Source organism: Morone saxatilis, unplaced genomic scaffold (genome assembly GCF_004916995.1).
Source record: "Morone saxatilis isolate NCDOM2014 unplaced genomic scaffold, NCSU_SB_2.0 Contig18, whole genome shotgun sequence".
Lineage (NCBI taxonomy): Eukaryota > Metazoa > Chordata > Actinopteri > Moronidae > Morone > Morone saxatilis.
The window spans coordinates 18235530-18255361 of NW_023339740.1; the positions used below are offsets into that span (position 1 = coordinate 18235530).

A 19832-nucleotide genomic window follows, 5' to 3' on the forward strand; every position below is an offset into this window, starting at 1 on the left:
GTATGTTTTCATTAGTGTTTAACATACTTAGAGAAATAATCTTGAACAACAAACACATACCTGTTGCCACAATGTCTTCCCAAGCCTAGAGGCTCCCTCCTAGCCACTTGTTTCCCATTCACCATAACCCAAAGTGTTGGTATGTGATAGCCTGCAATGAGACTCAACAATCAGCTATCTTGCTCGAGAATGACTGATCCCACCTTAAAGGTGGAACCCCAATAAACTTTATTGTATACAGTATGATTTACTGTTTGTACTTTCATTTCAGTTCGCAAGCTCTTACTGTACTGTCTTCCCCTCATTTTCTGAGATGCCCAGCAGGAGAACAGCCATATGGTGGCTGGTGCCCAGCTGGCACGTACAGCTGAACCAGGCACCAGCACCAGCATTCACTACATATGTGGGCTGAGGTGTTATTCAGGGAAATGGCTGCAGTGGCCTTGCCATTCCACAAAATATCTGGTTGTGGTCTGATGCAGTTTTGGAAGGATGTTATTATTGTCACTCCCTACTCTCTGCTGTGCTGAGCTTGTATATGCCTGTGAGGATTGATGTCAGAGCCAAGATGCCAATTATAAACTCTATGCATATTCTGCATTCACAAAATAATTAGTGAAATTACTGAAATGGCACAAAGCCTGTGAGGTAGTTCAGGAAAACAACTGAAGTCTGCTGTTACTCTCATATGACACACATGACAATACTTGTGGCAATATTTATCCTGGGCACCCTGCATTAGAACATTATTAGCTGCCATTGCACTGTTCACCTGAAAACTCAGTGGCTAACTATATGAGTGGATTCAGTGGATGTTGTGGTGAACTTGTGAATGCTTTCAGGGAGTGATAAGGTCACAGCCTTGAAACCATATACCTTCTCTGTATATATAGTTTCACAACTAACACTTACATCTGCTTCTTAAGAGTTGTGTGACTGCAATTGTAACTAAATTAAGGCAACAAGCTTAAAGACGCACCACTTGACATTCAAAAGGCCGAGCCATACAAACAGTGAGACAAGTAAAGCTTTAAAGATAAACACCAGAGGCTATTATTGCATCAATCCAATGTGCTGGAAAACACATATTATATTCAATGCTACTTGAGGAGTTGTGACCTTGGTATGTATTGATAAGACAAAGACAACAGTTTAAATGATCCATTAGTGTCTCAAGTATTAACAAATGTTAAGTAGCCAAAAGAGATTAATGTTTTAACAAACAAAGCTCAGCACATTTTGAGATTACTGTGCTTCCCTCTGACGACTGGACAAGTATGTAATACATGTTATTTAAAGACATGTTATTTAATTCATTCATTTATCTCACTTGTATGTGTGCTATTGTTCCCTTTACATAGATTTGTTGAAATAAAGATGCCTACATAATCTGTACTCTGTCACTGTGCATTTTGTGACAATTTGGTGGCCATTTGGATTATAACAAATGTAGGCTAACTACTGCATAACAGCAGGGATGGATGGTGCATTATGACTGGAGGGGATTGGCTGTCAGCCAGGACAGCTATAGTATGTGTGCTGGCACAGCTCTCAGTGCAGGTGTCACAAGGATATTGCTGTGGCATGAACCATTTTGTCAGAAACTATCATCTAAGTTTACAGAGAACATCTCTTGCGATGATGGAGCTGATTGCATATTCATTTGCACTTATGTGCACTAAGCACTAACACTGAGCGGGTCAGTGTCATGCAAAACCATCTCACTCAGCAATTTAGAAAGCATATTTGAAGAGCATTCCCATACCTTTTTAAGTCAGTGCTGGTAGCTTTTCAAAGAGTCACATCCATTTAACAAATAAAAATGGTATTTGTACTTTCCACAATTCACCACAGGCTTGTAAGTCTTTGAACTGAATGTACACAAATATTGCCTTCTCCTCCAACAGTAAGATTACCTGACACAGACATTATAATCTATAGGTCTTTATTTATTTTTGCAGATAACATATATTGCAATCATGCTTTTTCATATAACACCATCTAAAGACATTTATTATATTTTTACATTGAATATTTTACATTAGGCCCATGAAACAGCTAGAAATATACAAAACAATATTCTCTGACTAGACATTTCTATTACATTATTATTATCATCATCTTTATTATTACTCTATTCTGTTATTGTAATTATACTTTTTACAGATGAGAGAGATATGTGCTTTAGTTTCTGAGATAATAATATTATTGCAGAAAACAGCAAATAATATCACACTTATTGTTCAACATTTAGACAAAAGAAAAGAAAAACTCAGGTTGTACGGACATTCACAGATACATGTATTACACAGTCCAGTTTACAACATCATTCAAGAGAGAAAACTGCAGTATGGTAACTTTATACAAAATTCACGGAACCCTTTGTCATTGCACATTTTATATCACATATCTTTGAGAAAAAAAAACATAAATAAAAGAAAAGAAACGGGACTGATTCAACCTGATTCCTGTCGCATGTAGCTGCCACAGAAGCAAATTTTCTTGATCCTCCTTTATAGTAATACAGTGATATCTGTGGTCTGTCACAAAGTCAGCTTCTATATATATATTTTATATTGCCGAGCAAACTTGATATGTAATAATAGGTTTTTCTTTATCCTATGAAAAGGAGTAGTTTCAGTGGTGTTGGCCTATAGCATCTGGCTATGTCCTGTTATGTTAACAGTGCTTTTGCAGACTTTGTCCTCTGACTGAGCCAAAGTTTCTCTTTCACTCTCCTGGTCTGATATTAAAATCTGCACTCGCCACAGGATAGAAACACATTTTGGCTTCTATTAAAATGACTGAGTGAAGGCCGTCACAGTTCATTTACACTGAAAGAAATTATGCTAGCTGAATAGCACACAGAAAAGAGGCAACAATTTGGATCAGCTTTCGAGTGTGCCCAATTATGTGTGTGTGTGTGTGTATTTTAGGTTTTCTTACTAATTTGTGTATTCATGTTTTGCTGCTTCTTAAGGTATGTTGGATTAATGGGAGAAACAGTCAGATATTTAATAATAGGTGTGTTTTTGTTTTTTAAATACAGCATTCATTGTTTCAGTGTATAATGGTAGTATCTGAGAGAATTTGGTCACGTCCACCTTTGTTCCTGAGAAGTGGGTTACTAAATAGATATACAAGTAAACGGTTCCAGTCAGAATAGTGGTGGCTATCAAATAAATCCATCATACAGTCTCCAATGCAGCAGCCACTGTAGCTTATTCGTTCTCACAGTTTAATATATAGATTTAATAAAAAGAATTAGCATTGGCTTACTGCAACACAATGTCTTCCTACTTAACTGGTTATCAGGAAAAGGAAAACCTACATTTTCCAAATAATTTCAGGCAGAAATAGTATGCACAGTGCAAATGTGAGATTTCTGTATTGGCTACACCTATTGTTAGAGGTGGTAGTTTACAGATCCAAATTGTGCTTGTAGGCGGATGCTGTCTTTACTTTACCTACTGTACCCTGTTGCTCTTCAAAGAGACAAAAGGGATGTTTGATTTAAACCATATATAGTCAGCAAGTCAAATGTCTGCACCAATCTTTCAAACTTGAGTATGATTTTGGTCCTTCTCACTCTCACATATAGAAAATGACCTAAAAATGATTCTACAAAAAAGATTCAGACAACATACAAAGTTATTGTTCTTTAGAAAACAAAGAAACAATTATAACAGTCTCTTGCTATGTATCCTATGTAAGTTGTTTTTGCTGTTGTCACAAGTTTCAATCGAGCCAAAAAGAAGTTTCCATACTATCCTTGTGCTTTTCAAAGGTAGCCCCAGACATGGGTGGGTAAACATTTCAGGCGAACTGCAGGGTCTTGCACGGGAGTGATAGTCTGGCTAAATTATATTTTACACATACAAGCAGATTTGGCCTTACCTGTTGCACATTCCCATATTGTCTTTGCCTTAAATTGGTCAATATTCAATTTTCACTTTACAAACTTTCAAATTGCTTTTTTTTCACCTACTACACTGCATTCATTTTAATGTATTTATTTCATGTACAAGCAAAATGCATTTAACCAATATTTTTCTTTGTACAGTAATTGTAGTTTAATAGATTAATATCTTCAAAGTAGCACAATACTATTGAATCAACGCGGGCCTCCAAATTTAAATTATATATTCAATATACAGTAATTTCCTAAGTCACATTTCCTTTTCTAAGAAGACTAACTTTTTTGCATAATGAAATTCATAATATCACAACAATTTTGCTGGGTAGTTTGTTTTTCCTCATATGTTTTATAACTCTGTATTATACAAATAAACAAACAGAAAAACCCCTAAAAATAACTGTAATCAGGTTGGTCTCACGTGTCCCCAGGAGGTAGGTGAATAAAAGCAGACATGGAAGTCTGGTGGTCGTTCCCAACCTTGATTACGTTTCTTCTGTGTAGATCTCCTGTCTGGCTGTCGAGACAGAGAGACAGGCAGAAGTTTCTAGATGTAGGCTTCCTCGTTGGCAGGGTTCTGACTCTGGTTTTCTGTCTGCTGGTCTGGGCCATTTTCCTGAGCCTTCACCAGTTTCAAAGGCTTGATCATCATCCGCAGACGCTGCAAGGGAGAAGCATAGAGAGGAATAGTGAAATTGCTGATATCACACAGCTGAAAAATGCACAGATGGTGTTGAAATTACAATGAGACATTGTCATATACCATTAGTAAGGCCCAAACAGCTGCAAAATTTGTGATCAAACCCATAAGCTGTAACAAAACACACAAGCTACACAGCTGTGAGCCTGATGAATGCACAGCCTCAGGCTCTCCGCATTCTACAAGATACTCTCAGAAAAGACATTTATACATTTTCCCTGATGTGATTTAGGTATATGAATGAATACAGCCTTAGATATGGCTGATAAAATAACAAATTGCCAATACCATTCATGACACTAACAAATGTTTTTTGGGCTGAATTTACTGAACTCATAAAACTAAATCCAAACCCAGGGTGTGAACTACAGGAGAGCCACAGGGGAACTTGGTTCTTCTTAGTAAGACATGAGCTCCCCTGAAAACATGATTTGTGAAATATTGGGGGGTCTCTAAAATATTGACAATATGCTATTTTTGCCATGCATTTCTATTTTTCTATATCTTTATCATTATGGATTATGCATAAACTTAGGCTACTATTGATGTATGATTTGTGCATTAGGGTGATTCATCACTAATTAATTTAAAAGAAATAGATACTGCTATTCTTGCCACCACAATATCATTCACTTCAGATCAGAAAATATACATAAAATAAACGTTCCTAGTCCCACTGAGTTTGCACACCAAATCACCATTATTCATTTCTCTATTTTGTAATACTGTGCATCACGGTAATACAGTAAGCTCCCCCGAAAGCCATGGTATAGTTTGCACACTGATTAAACCATCCCAAACTTCTAAATGTTCTGAACTATGAGTAGTGTTGGACCCAGGCACTGTAGGCATTTATATGGAGTGTTTGTGAAACTAAGCGTCCGCCTGGGTGCAGAGCACTAATCAGCTGGCTGATTGCTACAATTAGACAATCAGCCATCAGCTGGTACTGCAGGATCTGACACCTGCACATCGCCTCTGACAGCCTCTGTTGCACTGCCTGCAATTATGGCCCATTTATTCTGTCAGCGGTGGCAATAAAGCTATATCTGTCACTAGGGACTGTATGGATGTAAGGATATTATTCAGGGCATTGTGAATGACTGCAAATCAAAAAGCTCTTAATATAAATGGCATGTCGGAAAAGGTATTATCTGCCATTGATTAGGATCATCAGATCAATAAAATGCAGTGTTTACTGAGAACTCAGTGGCTGCTGCAGCAAAAAGGCATCTAAAATTGTGTAACAGAACTAATTAGAAACTCTATTTTACTAATCCTTTTTTCTCTGTTCTAGTCTTCATGGCAATTTATCATGTCTTTACCCAGCATGCCTATGTGTTTGCTCATTAAAAAAGCGTTGAATTGCAGTTATAATGCACAGAGCAAAATCACATTGGGCTAAGCTTAGAATTTTAACATCCAATGTGAAGAGCCTTGCTGCAAAATTACATTCCAGGTACTACTTTCACTTCCAGCCATTATGTAAATGTTGTAAATGTAAGTGAAGATGACATAAATCCTGGATCAGAATACTCTGGTAAACATATTTGAGCCTGACTGTCTGTGAAAATCAACAGGATGACCTTAAATGTTCATTCCAGCTTCCTCCCATGGTTAAAACTGATCTCCTCTATAAAGTCCTCAGGGCTTCTATGTCGCATTTACATTATCCTCACAGAACATCAACACCATCTGAAAAAACACCACTGTGTTCTCTGTGTTGGATTTGTCTATCATGCAGAATGTAATAATATATTTCAGCCAAAAATCTTGCATACCAAATAATCTTCTTGAAACTCTTAACATAGAACCTGCCTCGCTGCCGAGTGCAGATTCAAATTCAAACCACCTAATATATGAGTAAAATGGGCGGGTAAAGTGATGCATATGTTCTGGCAAATCTGTGGTTCATATTGTATTTGCATTACACTAAACAAAACTCTTGGTATTTATATGCCAATATTCATATATGTATATAGTACGTATTCATTGCTTCTGAGCAAATACAGCAACAACAAAAAAAGGTCAGTAAGTCTTATTTAAGTAAACCGCATGGACTACTAGACTGAATCCACACTGATCTTACCTCTTTGTATGTGCCTTTGAGTGTGAGGAACATGTAGCCCATGTAGCCAGGGATGAGGGTCATTGAGGAGAGGGCCATGCACCAGCCAACCCCCTGGCCCCAGGCTGGGAACACATAGTCACCCATGGTGAGGGGAACCATCTGCACTGCACTAAACAAGAAGACTCCCTGAAAAGAAGGACAAGAAAATAGATCTTAGCACCTCATGCAGATACAGACTTAATAATTGCAGAACTGCACAACTTTTACCCCAAGAAGACTTTTTTTTTTCTAAAAAAAAAATGCTCTTGTTTGTCACTACTTGTTTTGACATTTAGCTAATATATTCTAAATTTGAACCTTATACATGAAGAAAAACTACAGAATCACATTTTGGTCACCTGTACATGGAGCACTTACTGATAATTAGGCCAATAATTACATCAAGTAAACATAATCAGGCGGCTTTGGATTTTCATGCACACAACCAACAGGCTAAGTGATGAGAAAAATCATAACAGTTATTATAAGATTATTATTAATAATTATCTATATGTAGCTTCACCCAAGACCTCATATGCCTAAATATTGCCCCTGATGATGATGTTTTTTTCCCTGTTGGAACATTATTTGTTAAATCATGAATGTTACCCGCAGATAACACTTACAGCCACGATGAGCGGCGTGAAAACGACCCAGCAGGCCTTCCACCACATACAGGGCCTGTAGCCAATCATTTCCTCAATGTTGTCATAGAATTTGTTCACACCTGGAACCGAAAAGATAAAGTAGTTAATTTTAATTGCCATGTTGTGTGAATAGATGCAGTCCATAATTCATGATCTCAAAAATGTTTCTAGTCTGGATCTTAGATGTTAGATCTTGAGATTTTAGCTTCCAATAAGCCAGCAACAAGAGACAGAAATTTGTAGTGTAATTTTTAGATGGAAAAACAGGTTGAAGAAGACTGAGACATGTATAGTGTGGCTCACCATAAAACCATGAAATTGAGATGCACTCAAAGAAGACCAGGAAAAGCAGGCACATTCCACTAGCTGAGTAGTAGTCGAATAGCTTAAACACGTACAGTCCACCCTGCAACAGGAGAGAAGCAGAAAACAAAAGCTAAGAAGACAATAAACCAGAAGACTAAGGGGGAAAAATTGAAGAAGCAATTATAGTATTGGATGTGCAGCACTGTACTAAATCGGTCAAGTGGAATAACATCAAGGGCGAGAGCACCAGCGGCTGTGGCTGGTGAGAGTTAGTGACCTCTCATTGGTGAGGATAGAACTGGTGCTAAGACTTCCTTTTGGAAACTGCGTTACTGTGGATGTGACGAGATCAGACCAAGAATCTCCTTGAAACATTTCATGTCTGCCCACAATCTCTTGCAGCTATCAGGTCTTTATGAAGACTAGCTCAGAGGGACCTGCTACAGTTCATCAACCCCTACCCTGTGAAGCTTGATATATTTTAGACTGCCTGGAGCAGCGATTAGAGTAACTGGGCTGTGCGTGTGGCATGATGGAAATCCAGTTTGGCAGAAGTAGAGGGACAATGCAGGGTCTTCGAGTGTCATTAGCAAACATGACCTTGGCCTGCAGTGATTCTGTCATTTTTGGCTCACAAGTTGGCAGACACAGATGAATCTTGCCAACTTTTTGCTGACTTTTAGCTCCTTCCCTTATTGTTTTTTATAGTTTCTTTTGATTGAAATCGCAACAAAATGATCACTGTACCTTGTGTAGCAGTAGCCAGCAGTAATTTTGTAGAAAAAAAAATCAAATAAATGATAAAAAATACTTTCAAGATGTCTTTTGATGTGCTACACTGAAGTCTGACACAGAAAATAAAGAATTTATGTCAACCATGTTTAAATTTGCATGTTGAGGGATAACATTAGACCAATATAATTAAACAAATATTATTATTTCTATTTTAAGACAAATTAAGCTAAACAAATTCAGTAGTAAAATAGCATCTTCGTGGTAATATTAGAGTAGATATATTTTATTTATTTGAGAGCATGAATGTGCTCAGCAAATTTCATGGCAAACCTGCCAGTTAAATAAGACACTCTGCGTGCAGAAGTGGTATTTCAACCTTAGGGGGGGCTAGAGGAAGTGCATAAAATATGTATTCAGTAATACAATTTATAGTAATCTACCCTTCAGACTAGGATTTATTTGTTTAAATTAAATGGCCTGATGGTGGTGCTAGCAGAAAAGTCAGGAGGTTACCAAAAGCATTAAGATTGATCCTCTGTGGACCATGAATATATACTACAACTTTCATGCCATTCAAATACCATGCCATGGACCAAAGTGTAGACAAAAGCTCAGATGACTAATCATACACATAAAGAACAGTAAAAACACTGTAAGCACACCATAAAAATACAAAATTTCACAGCAATCTGGCCTATTACTGTTAGATATCATACCCGGGACCCAAGTGTTGGACAGACAGACAAATGGACAGACAAACCAACTGAGCATATCATTATCCTTTCATCCAGAAGAGGGGACGAACATTTGGAGCATTTTTTTGCCCCATTTACAGCAGCTATATGCACTATTTTTCAAGCCATTGGAGATAATGCGTAAGTTCTGTACATCATTTGGGGAAAAAAACATGTAGCTGCCCAGGAAAAAATCATCCTCTAGAACACACATCTTATTCTCTATTTAATTGTACTACTTTAATTGTATAGCTGTCTTCATTATTCTGAAACCAAACCACAACAAATGTTGAGGGTGACTAATTTTCACTCCTACCACCTAAAAACAAGAAAAAGTAGTTAAGGTTGACTCCTCATGGAAAAGACAAAGAGAGACAACAGCCCTTAGACAGGGATATTTTTCCAGTAATATAAATTACTTAATAAACTAGAGGAAAGACTCAATGTTGACCAGAATATGGCAACAAATATTACTTTGTTATTCATTCTGATGCTGTATATTAGTGTTTTCGAACTAACTATCTAGTAATATCTCTAAAAGCTGGTGGATTATCCAATAAGAAAGAAGTATTTACCTGTGTGATATTGGACAGTCCAATGATGTAAGAAACAAGGCAGACGATTGCGATAAAGATCTCTCTGCGTTTTCGGAGAATATGAGGGAATTCATCAACCAGTGCAGTGATGAAGCCTTCCACAGTGCAGAACTGGAGGGGTTGCAGAGTTATATCAAAACTGTGTTACAGAATGTTGCCACAGTAAAAGTATTAGGTAAATATCTAAGGTTTAGAATTAGCTTTCATGAATGAAATAGTAAGAGCAAGACACATTACAACAGAATCCTGACCCTAAACATGAACTTTCTGTTAATTTATTTAATTTTTCCTTTTATTTGTCAAAGGCTGGAACATCAGCACTTTGCTAAATAAAAATGGTCCAAAAACACAACTGAGACCATTATTTATCGTTAACCACAGTTATTTTTACCTGGCTGTCAATTCCCAGCATCAGCAGCATGGAGAAAAAAAGAATGGCCCAGAGAGGAGAGATGGGCAGCTGGGTGACAGCCTCAGGATAAGCCAAAAATGCCAGGCCAGGTCCTGACAAAAGACAAATATTATACACACAAAAAATTGTTTATTTAAAGGTCAAATGTGTAGGATTTAGTGACATCTAGTGAGGTTGCAGATTGCAACCGACCTGGGAATGAGAATGAGCTGTGACATGTGTAGGAGAAACTATGGTGGTCACAAAACTTGCAAAAAACATAAAGGCCCTATCTACTGCCAGTGTTTGGTTTATCTGTTCTGGGCTACTATATAAACATGACAGTTCAACATGGCAGAATCCATGGAAAGCCACCTATAGCCTCTGTGTGTAGTGTCATTTTAAGGTAACAACAACACAATAACTCTTATTTTCAGTTGATTATACTCTAATGAACACATACCTATGAATATTATATTCATTGCCAATAGATCCTCTCTAAAGTTACACACTGGCATTTTTACCTACCATTTTTAACATACATACTCAGAAACTATGAATGTAACTGTAATGCTAGATAAAACCTAACATTTCCCTTAGAAGAAAAAAGTGTGAGTGCTCATTGTCAAACTTGAGTATTTACAAAGAACAGAGAGTTTTGCTAAATGACTGAGCATTTTCTTTCTAATAGAACCAGATATCAAAACTCACATATAGTGACAAGCTAAAACCTTCCCTTTCCTAATGACAGAATAACATCAAGCAATTTCAAGGGCTACATTTTTGCACAGTCGTAAGTATCTCTTGCTTGTGCCTATTGTCACTATCGAGTTTTAACATTGATTGCAATTACCTGAGGCTGCCACATCAGCGATTGGTCTCTTTGTTACATTGGCCATGAATCCCACGATGGAGAAGATGACAAAGCCAGCGAACATGCTTGTGAAGGAGTTGATGCAGCAGACAATGACAGAATCTCTGTATGGGAGAGACAAAGCACAAGGCAGCCATTGTCACGCCTATATCAATTCCTTATCAACCCGTCACACATTGTCGAGAGGCATGGGGGGAAGGGATGGTGGAGAGCCATTTTGCATCCTGCAGTAGCTCAGCAGCTGAATACATTTATATTGACCTGTTATTTTAAAATGGCAGTGAGCTCCAGTAGTTTTTAAATAGTTTGAACCATAGATGTATGTAGGTGGGCTGCAGAAAAGTGTTTATCTGACAATGCGTCAGAGGCAAACCAAATGTCTGTGCCTATGAGTGTAAAAGAGAGGATAGAGCCAAAATAATGAAACAACTGATACAGCTGGAGGCTCAAATAGTCCCAAAATAGAAGGTACAGCAGACACTATGTTGCCAGGAAACCAAAAAAACCCAGGAAGAAACATCTGCACAGTCTCCTTTAAAAAAACAAAACAAGATGTGAGTGACCAGTGCTAGACATGAAAATTTCATCAAAACAGGTATTTATTTCATGTGGACAATGAAACTGAAATGCAACATATTATAATCATCTACCTGTATACGTTGTTTTTGAAAGGATTGTAGCTGCCAAGAGCAATCAGAGAGCCTAATCCCAGCCCGTAGGAAAAGAAGATCTGAGTGGCAGCATCCAGCCACACCTGACACACAAAGATTATAAATAAGATGTAAAATAATCAGGTATAGACATAAGTTAATGCTTAATAGAAATAAAAAAAATGACTTGTTTTATTTTCCTATTCATATGACCTCTTGTCATTTTGATTCTATTTAACTGATCAAGCCATGTACACTGTTGTACACTGTTACACTTTATTCAATCTGATGCACTCTGATCCCATTGCATCCCATCTTGATCAACTTAACTCACTAAGATCTTGCCTTATCTCATGATGTCTATCCACACCTCATCTAGCTTAATTGGATGCTCTTTTTCAGCTTAAATGATAAATCATTTATTCACAATCACTACCGAATAAATTAATACAATCGTATGAGTTTTATTTTTCTGGACAAAGATGCATTAGCCTGAATATCACTGGCACTTCAGCCTTTTCAACAACGTGAGACCCTACAGTGTTCTTTACAATTACCCTGCATCAATATAATAAATACAAATGTACATAGTCATCACAAGAGTTAAACTTTTCATAAGCTTGTTGCTCTGCTGCTCAAGGGAGAATACACTAATAGCAATGTGTTTTTTTTGTGTCTGGGTGCTAACAGACATCCTGTCTACTATTTTGCTGCTGATGCAGTTAAGAGTGATTGTCAGACATTATCTGTGGGTGTTAGTATTAATACTGTGCACTCACTGAGGATATATTTGGATAAGATTGAGGTATGTACACCCCTTAATGACTAACTACAGTACTCTTTGCCTAGATTCAAGTACAGTAAGTACAATTGCATTACCGTAACCTGCAAACCTTCTGAACACATTCCACTGGGGCTCAGTTTATCCTCTGCAACCACCTTTATTTTAGTGGTCAATAAAGTGCTATACGTGTTCCTGAATAGGAACAGCTTTTAGTCATCTAGATCTGCAGAGTGAGAGAGCAGAGGGTGCAGACAACATACCTCAGACTGCTTAAGTTTGTCAAAGTCTGGTGTGATATAGAAGAGGATTCCATCAATTGCACCAGGTAGAGTGACGCCACGGCAAAACAGGATGAACAACATGAAGTAAGGGTATGTGGCTGAGAAGTACACCACCTGTGGGACACAAAATTGTAGTTAAAAAAAAATAAGCCAAAACTAACTAACTAATCGCACCATTAGTGAGCATTATTTTACTTGGAATATTTATCCTGCAAGGCAACAAAACTGCAGAAGAAGTGAGAAGTTGTTCAACTCATGAACAGTGTTACAGGACTGTGGCACCATCCCCACAGCACAGTGCAGCACAGTGACCTAGTCAGCCATTACCCCAGAGGCAAGATGACCCCAGATTGGTTGGGTTCAGCACACTCCCAGTGCAGTATTTCCCTCCTTATCTGAACTAATTTTGCACTGCACAAAAGTCAACACAATTCAGATCATACATGATAAAATCTACTGAATAAGAAATTAACCAGCAGAGATACTGACATTGACACTGTTATGTATATAAATCAAGAATTATTCTACAATGATGAATCTACCATTCATAAAGGGTTATGTGAAGTTATATAATCCCTTCATTTGAACTATAATCCAACATGTCTTTGTGCCAATTCTATGACCTTTACCATTAAGATGATGCAAATTCAGTTCACGATGGATTTTGCTTTTCCATTTTGTTTTGTCTTTGTCCTCTTCTTATACTTACTTTGCCAGTCCAGCTGACCCCCTTCCAGATACAGAAATAGACGAGCACCCATGCAATGGCTAGTGTAATAGCCAGTGGGACCCTGACCTCCCCAGGCTTCTCCAGACCATCGGTCAGCTGGTGCATGTTACGTCTGCAGGGAAGGAGTAAAGTGGTCTTACTACAACACACAAATGCATCCTCGATCTCATACATGCAGCATGCATGGGTGCACACACATAAATGCACACGTGTCTGGGTATTCACAAAGACCCCATTTCCTTGCTTTCTTTTCTCACCCCTAAAGCTTTTTTAAGATGCCACAGTCAAAGGAAGTAATGCACGCATGTCTACACGCAATTTTTTTACACCCAGTTTTTTCCCTGTAGGCTTGTTTGAGGCCCTTTATTGTATGTGCACTATTTTTGTCCTTCTAGAAGTATCTGGTGATAGATGCATATTAAAAGGATTTGGTTAACCATTGGATCCTCAGATCTAAATGACCACAGCAGACTCCAACCCTTTCTTTCATCTTTCTGTGTGGTTCAAATCTGTTCACAACAAAGCAGTATCCCTGTGATCTTAACAGACTTGTGTGTGTAGCTTACTCCCAAAACTCCTGCACTGCACTGGTGAGGTTTCTGGTGTCTGGGATGCTGTAGTTGGTGTAGCAGCGGTCTGTGTTCCAGGGATTGCCACAACTCTGCCATGGGAGATCCTGAAAATTAAAGGAAAAAAAGAGAAAAATCACACAGACAGCTCTTTTTACTTGGACCACTCTCCCACCGCCGGGTCCCATTCTCTCTGGCTGTCGAGCAGCCAAGACCATGATACTCATTGAGATTTCATGCTTTTCTCAGTGAGTGAATGCCTCATCGCCAAATGCATTTATCAATACCTTGTGTAAGGCTCTAATTATGTGGGAAAGGAAGTAATAAATGTCATACCCTATTAAGGTCTGTGCACCCTTATATAAGAGGTGCTGGCAAACAGAACCTACTACATAACTAAAATGTAAAAAATTCAACCTGGGCAAAAAAAAAAAAAGAGAAAGAAATAAAATCTGTCCTTTGTTCTGATTCAAAGGGAAACAAACATTTTTGGTGAGAAATCAAAGAAACTTGACTACTTTTTCTTTCCTAATTTTTCAAAAGGTATTCAAGTCCTATTACATTGTTTTATTAGGGAACAGCATGAATACAAATATCAAATACTCACAGCAGTGAAGGAGTTGTACAGATAGTAAATAGCCCAGGAAATGATTACAATGTAATAGATATTTAGCCAGAAGGACAGAACAGCAGCAGCCAGACCCACACCTGAAACAATGGGAGAGTAGAGGTGTAACGTTAAATTGCGCTGAAATATTTATGTTGAAATAAAATGAGAATAATAATATACATAACAATCTTATGGAAGCTTTGGTAGTTTACGAAGGATACATCTTTGCCCTCTTTTATGCAGTTACAAAGATCCCCAATTTTCGACTTCGACTATTCTACCTGGCCTTCACGAAGCCGGTTTTAAAAAAAGCATAATTTAGGCCTTAAAGATACAGTGAAGTGTATTTTACCTTTGAACATGGGGGCCAGCTTCCACACTCCAAGCCCTCCAATAGAAGTGTACTGACCAAGAGCCGTCTCCAGAAAGAACAGGGGCATGCCAGCAAATATGAGGGTCAAAAAGTAGGGAATCAAGAAGGCCCCTGAATGAGAGGTGAGAGGTAAAGGTGTGTAAGTGAAGGTGAATCATAAACTATTAACATTCATTATAATCCACACAAGATATTTGGTAAAAGGAGTATTTGTTTTCAAACTGCGCCCCAGATCACCGTGCAGGCTTTCGCTTGTGCGCATTTACGCACGGCTTAGAGGGTGTCAATACACTTTAGATTTATTTTAATTAAAAACCTCCGGGTAGCAAACAGGCAGGTTTTGATGTCGAGATCTTTGCACTCCTTTTGGCGTATTGATTAATGGAAAATTGCCAAGAACTCCTGTTTACCTCCTCCGTTTTTGCCACATAAATAAGGAAATCTCCACACATTTCCGAGTCCAATTGCGTATCCGACACAAGACAGAAGAAAGTCAAATTTTCCACCCCACGTTTCTCTCTCGGGTAGCTCATTTTTCGTCTTCTGCACTTTCACCACCAACGTTTTGGGTTTGTCGTTTGGCGTGGTGGTGGGCGCGTCGTTCACCGTCTCCGTTAAGACGTGTCCGTCTGAGGCTTTGGTCCCGTTGGTGGCCATGGTCACTGTGCTTGTCGGATAGTCCTGACCAGTGGAGAGGAAGTTTCAGCACCGGTCCGGGCAGACGGCAGCTTCTCCGTCCTGTAAACCCAGCTCCCAGATAACAGCCGAGTGGAGACGAATAATCGGGGTGATGAGAGGGATCAAGAGCAGACGCAGGGCTAGCTTAGTAGAGGTCCAGAGACCCTGAAAACATAAACAGACACGTATAGAATTAGAAATAAATCTAATATGTCAAGTAGATTATAAAATGTTACTTGTTCCTCAAGCAAACAGAAATATTTTTTAAAATTAATGTTAATTGTTAATATGTAGGATTAATTTGCGTTAATTTTGCTGCCTAAATTAGAATTAGATTTCAGAAAAAAGTGAAGTTGGAATTATTCCCCTCATTAACTGAATACTTGTTTTCTGGACGAAAACACATTTTTAAGAATAAATATTTGGCCAAACCGCTTCTTTAGGTGGGCATCACACTGGCCTGTGCTGAAAACGAAGTTTATATTACTGGTAAAATGTGATTTTACACGAGTATTATGCATGCATCAATTCTAATTGAATGACATTTCTTCAGGGGTAGAGAGAGAAAAATGTGCCCCTCGATCCGTGAACCCCACGGGATCAAATAACGACTTCTCATGCAATAAGAATCACTTTTAACTGCCTGGAGTGAATGCATGTTAGCAGAAATTTAGAGCCTGGTTTTGTCCTTGATTCATTGCGCTCTAAATTCAATGGCCCACTTCCTACTGCTCCGGTACAAGAGAAGAGCAATTAAACACATTTAGGAGTCAGATGCGACGATCATGTCTAATGAATCACCCGAAGAGGCTAATAACTCACTGGAGTTTATGAATAGACATTTTCATCAAATATCTGTAGGGCAGAGTTAAAATATTTAATATTTATTTTATTTTCTAATTAATTAGTATTAATGCAAACAATTAGCTGCATCGTTTAGAAAACACGATTTAGTAAAGTTCTGCATTCAAAAATGTATATTATTTCATTTTTTTGTTTATTTTTACTTTTTAAAATACAAAATTAACATCTGCTCGTGATAGTTGAACGAATGAAACGTAGAGCGCTCTCTCTGCGCTCTCCATCACCCAGTGTGCGTAAATGTGAAGCGCAAAATGAGGTGACATAGTACCACATCTTTTGATATTTTATATTATCATCTGTTGATAATATTCCATGTTCATACTTCAAAGAGACACACATCCTCAAGACAAATTAGGATGTAGTGAACAAAGAATTATGTGTCATTTTCTTCGAAACAGATTAACATTTACATATGACAAATTCAAAACATGTGGCTGCAGGACTGAAGGATCAAATACATTAATGACCCTCATGTTACCCCATCAAGTCTCTTGCATGAAGTGAAGTGCAGTCGCACATCTTCGCACAAATTCAGCGCATCTGCATATGCCAAATTCCTCAGTAGTTCTTAGTGTAATACAATAACACACAGACACAAATCTATCCCTGATATACGTAAAATATAGACGGTATAACAAAATACTTACAATACAATCCTAATTTATTATTTTCCCGATGGAGAAATCCGGATTTTAAGAAAAGTTACTTCCTTGCACTTTAAGAATCAAACCAAGGTGAAAACTTTGCATCCGATGAAAGCGAGCAAATATACGATCCTGAGGGGTGAGGATGGTGGACAAATGCGTCTTTAAGAGTGAGGTGCTGTCCTGAAAGGAGTGGTGCTGAAAGAGAGGAGGGGAGAGAAGACGGGGAAATGAGCTGCCGCCGTCTGAGTTGAAGCGAGCAGGGACGTAACATGGAGCGCAGGATCCTCACTCTCATCTACATAGCGTCAATGTCACCTCAAAGTCGACCCTCCCCAACTCCAACATTTCCACCACTGAGATGGCAGCGGGTTTGAGAGAGGAGCATCCTCTTGTCTCAGGGTTTTATATCCTTACTCCTGCAGCTTTTTTTTTACATCATCAAGTTCTCTCTCTCTCTCCCTCTCTCTCCCTTTCTGACTCATTCAAGGGCCAGTTGATGCATAATATAGACACCTATGGGTTACTTAACATTTTGACAACATCATCTATTAAGTGTAAAGATAACTAGCTTCCATCAATTTGCCATACATAACAGTGACACTATTTTCATTTTCTAAACTTCCATCCAACCAAATTTGGGTTAAATGATGTGAAACAGTCTGTGTTAAAAAGTCCATGCTATGGGTAAAAATAAGTAATGCTGCATCAAATGCAGCCACTCCAAAGTAACAGATACAGAGGAAGATGCCAGCAGTTGCTCTAGCTCCTGGCAAAACATGATAAGAGGGTCCCAGCCAATAAAGGGAGTCAGGGTGTGTGAGATAAATTGAAAACTGTGCCTATAATCTTCTTAGCCCGCTGTCTTCCAAAATGAAATACCCTTGTGGAACATCCCAAATGAGCAGTCTTAAAGCAGACTTTAACTCCCACATCGAGATAAATTATTAGGGTCTCACTGGGAGATTAGACTCTCGCAGGGTTTAACAGTTAAAGTTTGAGTTGTGAAAATGAGTAAGGATTAAACCAATGTTAGTACGAAAAAAACTACATCTGCTTTTGGGAATGACAAGTGCCTGACTGATGGAAACTGTGATGGTGATATTTAATTTGTCCGGTATTTCGTTTGTTGTAAAGCTGTCAGGTGACACCTTATCATTAGTTATGATATTCTGATGCCAAAGCAGCTTCATTTTAATGTCAAGTGGCATCATATGCAATGTCATGGCTTATGTCACTGTTATGGATACATGAAATGCTGGAGTGTGTCAAAAATGTCAAACAAATACCCACCCACAAACAAATAACCATTTCTTCTCCTTTTCCATCCCTATTTCTCTCATGTCTTGCTTCCTTTGCTACCCCCTTTTGTGCTAAGTTGCCCAAATCTTTCCCTTCCATCTTTGGTTCTTTTTGTCTCTGTCCACCATACTGTAGGCTGTGCACTGCTGATACTGAAAAGCCTTGTTACAAGGAGGGAAGGAAAGAATGCCCAGATGGTGAACCAATGAGGGGTGAGCTAACCTTCTAATGATACAAAACAAAATTTAGCATTTCTAATCCCAACTGGCTGATTGGCCTGCAGGCTGTGGCACCTCAGATGTGCAAAAAGCCTCCCGTTGACCTCCAGTTCTCACACGAGGGGAATTCAAAATGCTATAGTGTTGAGAGCTGGTGGTGCTGTGCTTGTGGCCCTGGCCCCACCTGATGGTGAGTCTGTGTGCAGTGAAGCTTGTAATTACAGAAGGAGGTGGTAGTAATAGAGAGAAGAGTACAGGCAAACACACAGGCAGACAGCTGGCCCCCTGTCAGTTTCACTGCTCAGTCATAAGGGACAAAAGGGATGCTCTGAAACTGTAGAGCAGATTATTGTTCGTGTGAGAAAGACAAAATGGTTATACTGATGATCATGACAGTGATAATGATGACAGATGCATTTTATAATGCAGGCTTATTTACAGAGGGTTTTTGAAATATGTTGCCTCTCACTTTCAGTATTTCTATGAGGCTTTGCATACATAGTGAGTGTATTTATGCACAACATAAATAGTACGAATATGAATAATAGCACCCCACGTATACCTCTTCAAACTGCAACTCAAGCAGGATTTTAATCTACGTATAAATACATTTTGTATATTGATAAACTTGAACAACTGCATGTGGATTAACATACATAGCTATGATGAGGGTCTAAAGCCATACCAACAGCTCTGAGAGGCTGTATTTAGGCACAGCAGTGCTTCAAGCTAAATGCTAGCATCAGCATGCTAACATTCTCACAATGACAATGCTAAGATGCTTTAGCAGGTGTAATGTTTACCATGTTTGCTATCTTTGTTTACTTTGTTAGCATGCCACCATTTGCTAATTAGCAATAAATATAAAGTACAGATGATGATGTCATTAGTTTTGCAGGTATATGGTGCTTTATGAAAAATTAAGGAGTCTTGAGTTTTGAGTCTTAAGTTTGTCTGTAACAAATGTTATGGCAATTCACCTAATCCACCAAAACCGCAAATGTTAACCCCATGGTGGCAGTAGAGGGTGAGTCAGGGGATCACCAAAGATATTAGGATTCATCCACTGGGGACCATGAATGTCTGTACTAAATTAGATGGCAATCCACCCAAAAGCTGT

General features: G+C 38.5%; 1 protein-coding gene across 1 annotated transcript; it reads right to left on the reverse strand.

Annotated features, from left to right (window-relative positions):
• Nucleotides 1-2918: 2918 nt before the first annotated feature.
• On the reverse strand, nt 2919-17554 carry slc6a1b (solute carrier family 6 member 1b). Its single transcript, XM_035661872.1, has 15 exons — nt 17196-17554; nt 15417-15849; nt 14986-15117; nt 14631-14731; nt 14021-14130; nt 13434-13566; nt 12704-12838; nt 11660-11763; nt 10989-11113; nt 10136-10248; nt 9724-9855; nt 7677-7779; nt 7353-7453; nt 6706-6873; nt 2919-4577 (listed from the first exon to the last, which is right to left on the reverse strand). The coding sequence occupies exons 2-15, from the start codon at nt 15661-15663 to the stop codon at nt 4464-4466; spliced, it is 1818 nt and encodes a 605-aa protein (XP_035517765.1). The 5' UTR covers nt 15664-15849; nt 17196-17554; the 3' UTR covers nt 2919-4463.
• Between the last annotated feature and the right edge of the window lie 2278 nt (nt 17555-19832).

Coding starts and splice junctions, on each gene's coding strand:
- slc6a1b (XM_035661872.1), bottom strand. CDS start 15,663: ATGGCCACCAACGGGACCAAAGCCTCAGACGGACACGTCTTAACGGAG. Junction 11,114..11,659: donor TTCAAAAACAACGTATACAG/GTAGATGATTAT, acceptor TCTCCCATACAG/AGATTCTGTCATTGTCTGCT. Junction 7,454..7,676: donor CTCAATTTCATGGTTTTATG/GTGAGCCACACT, acceptor TTTCGGTTCCAG/GTGTGAACAAATTCTATGAC.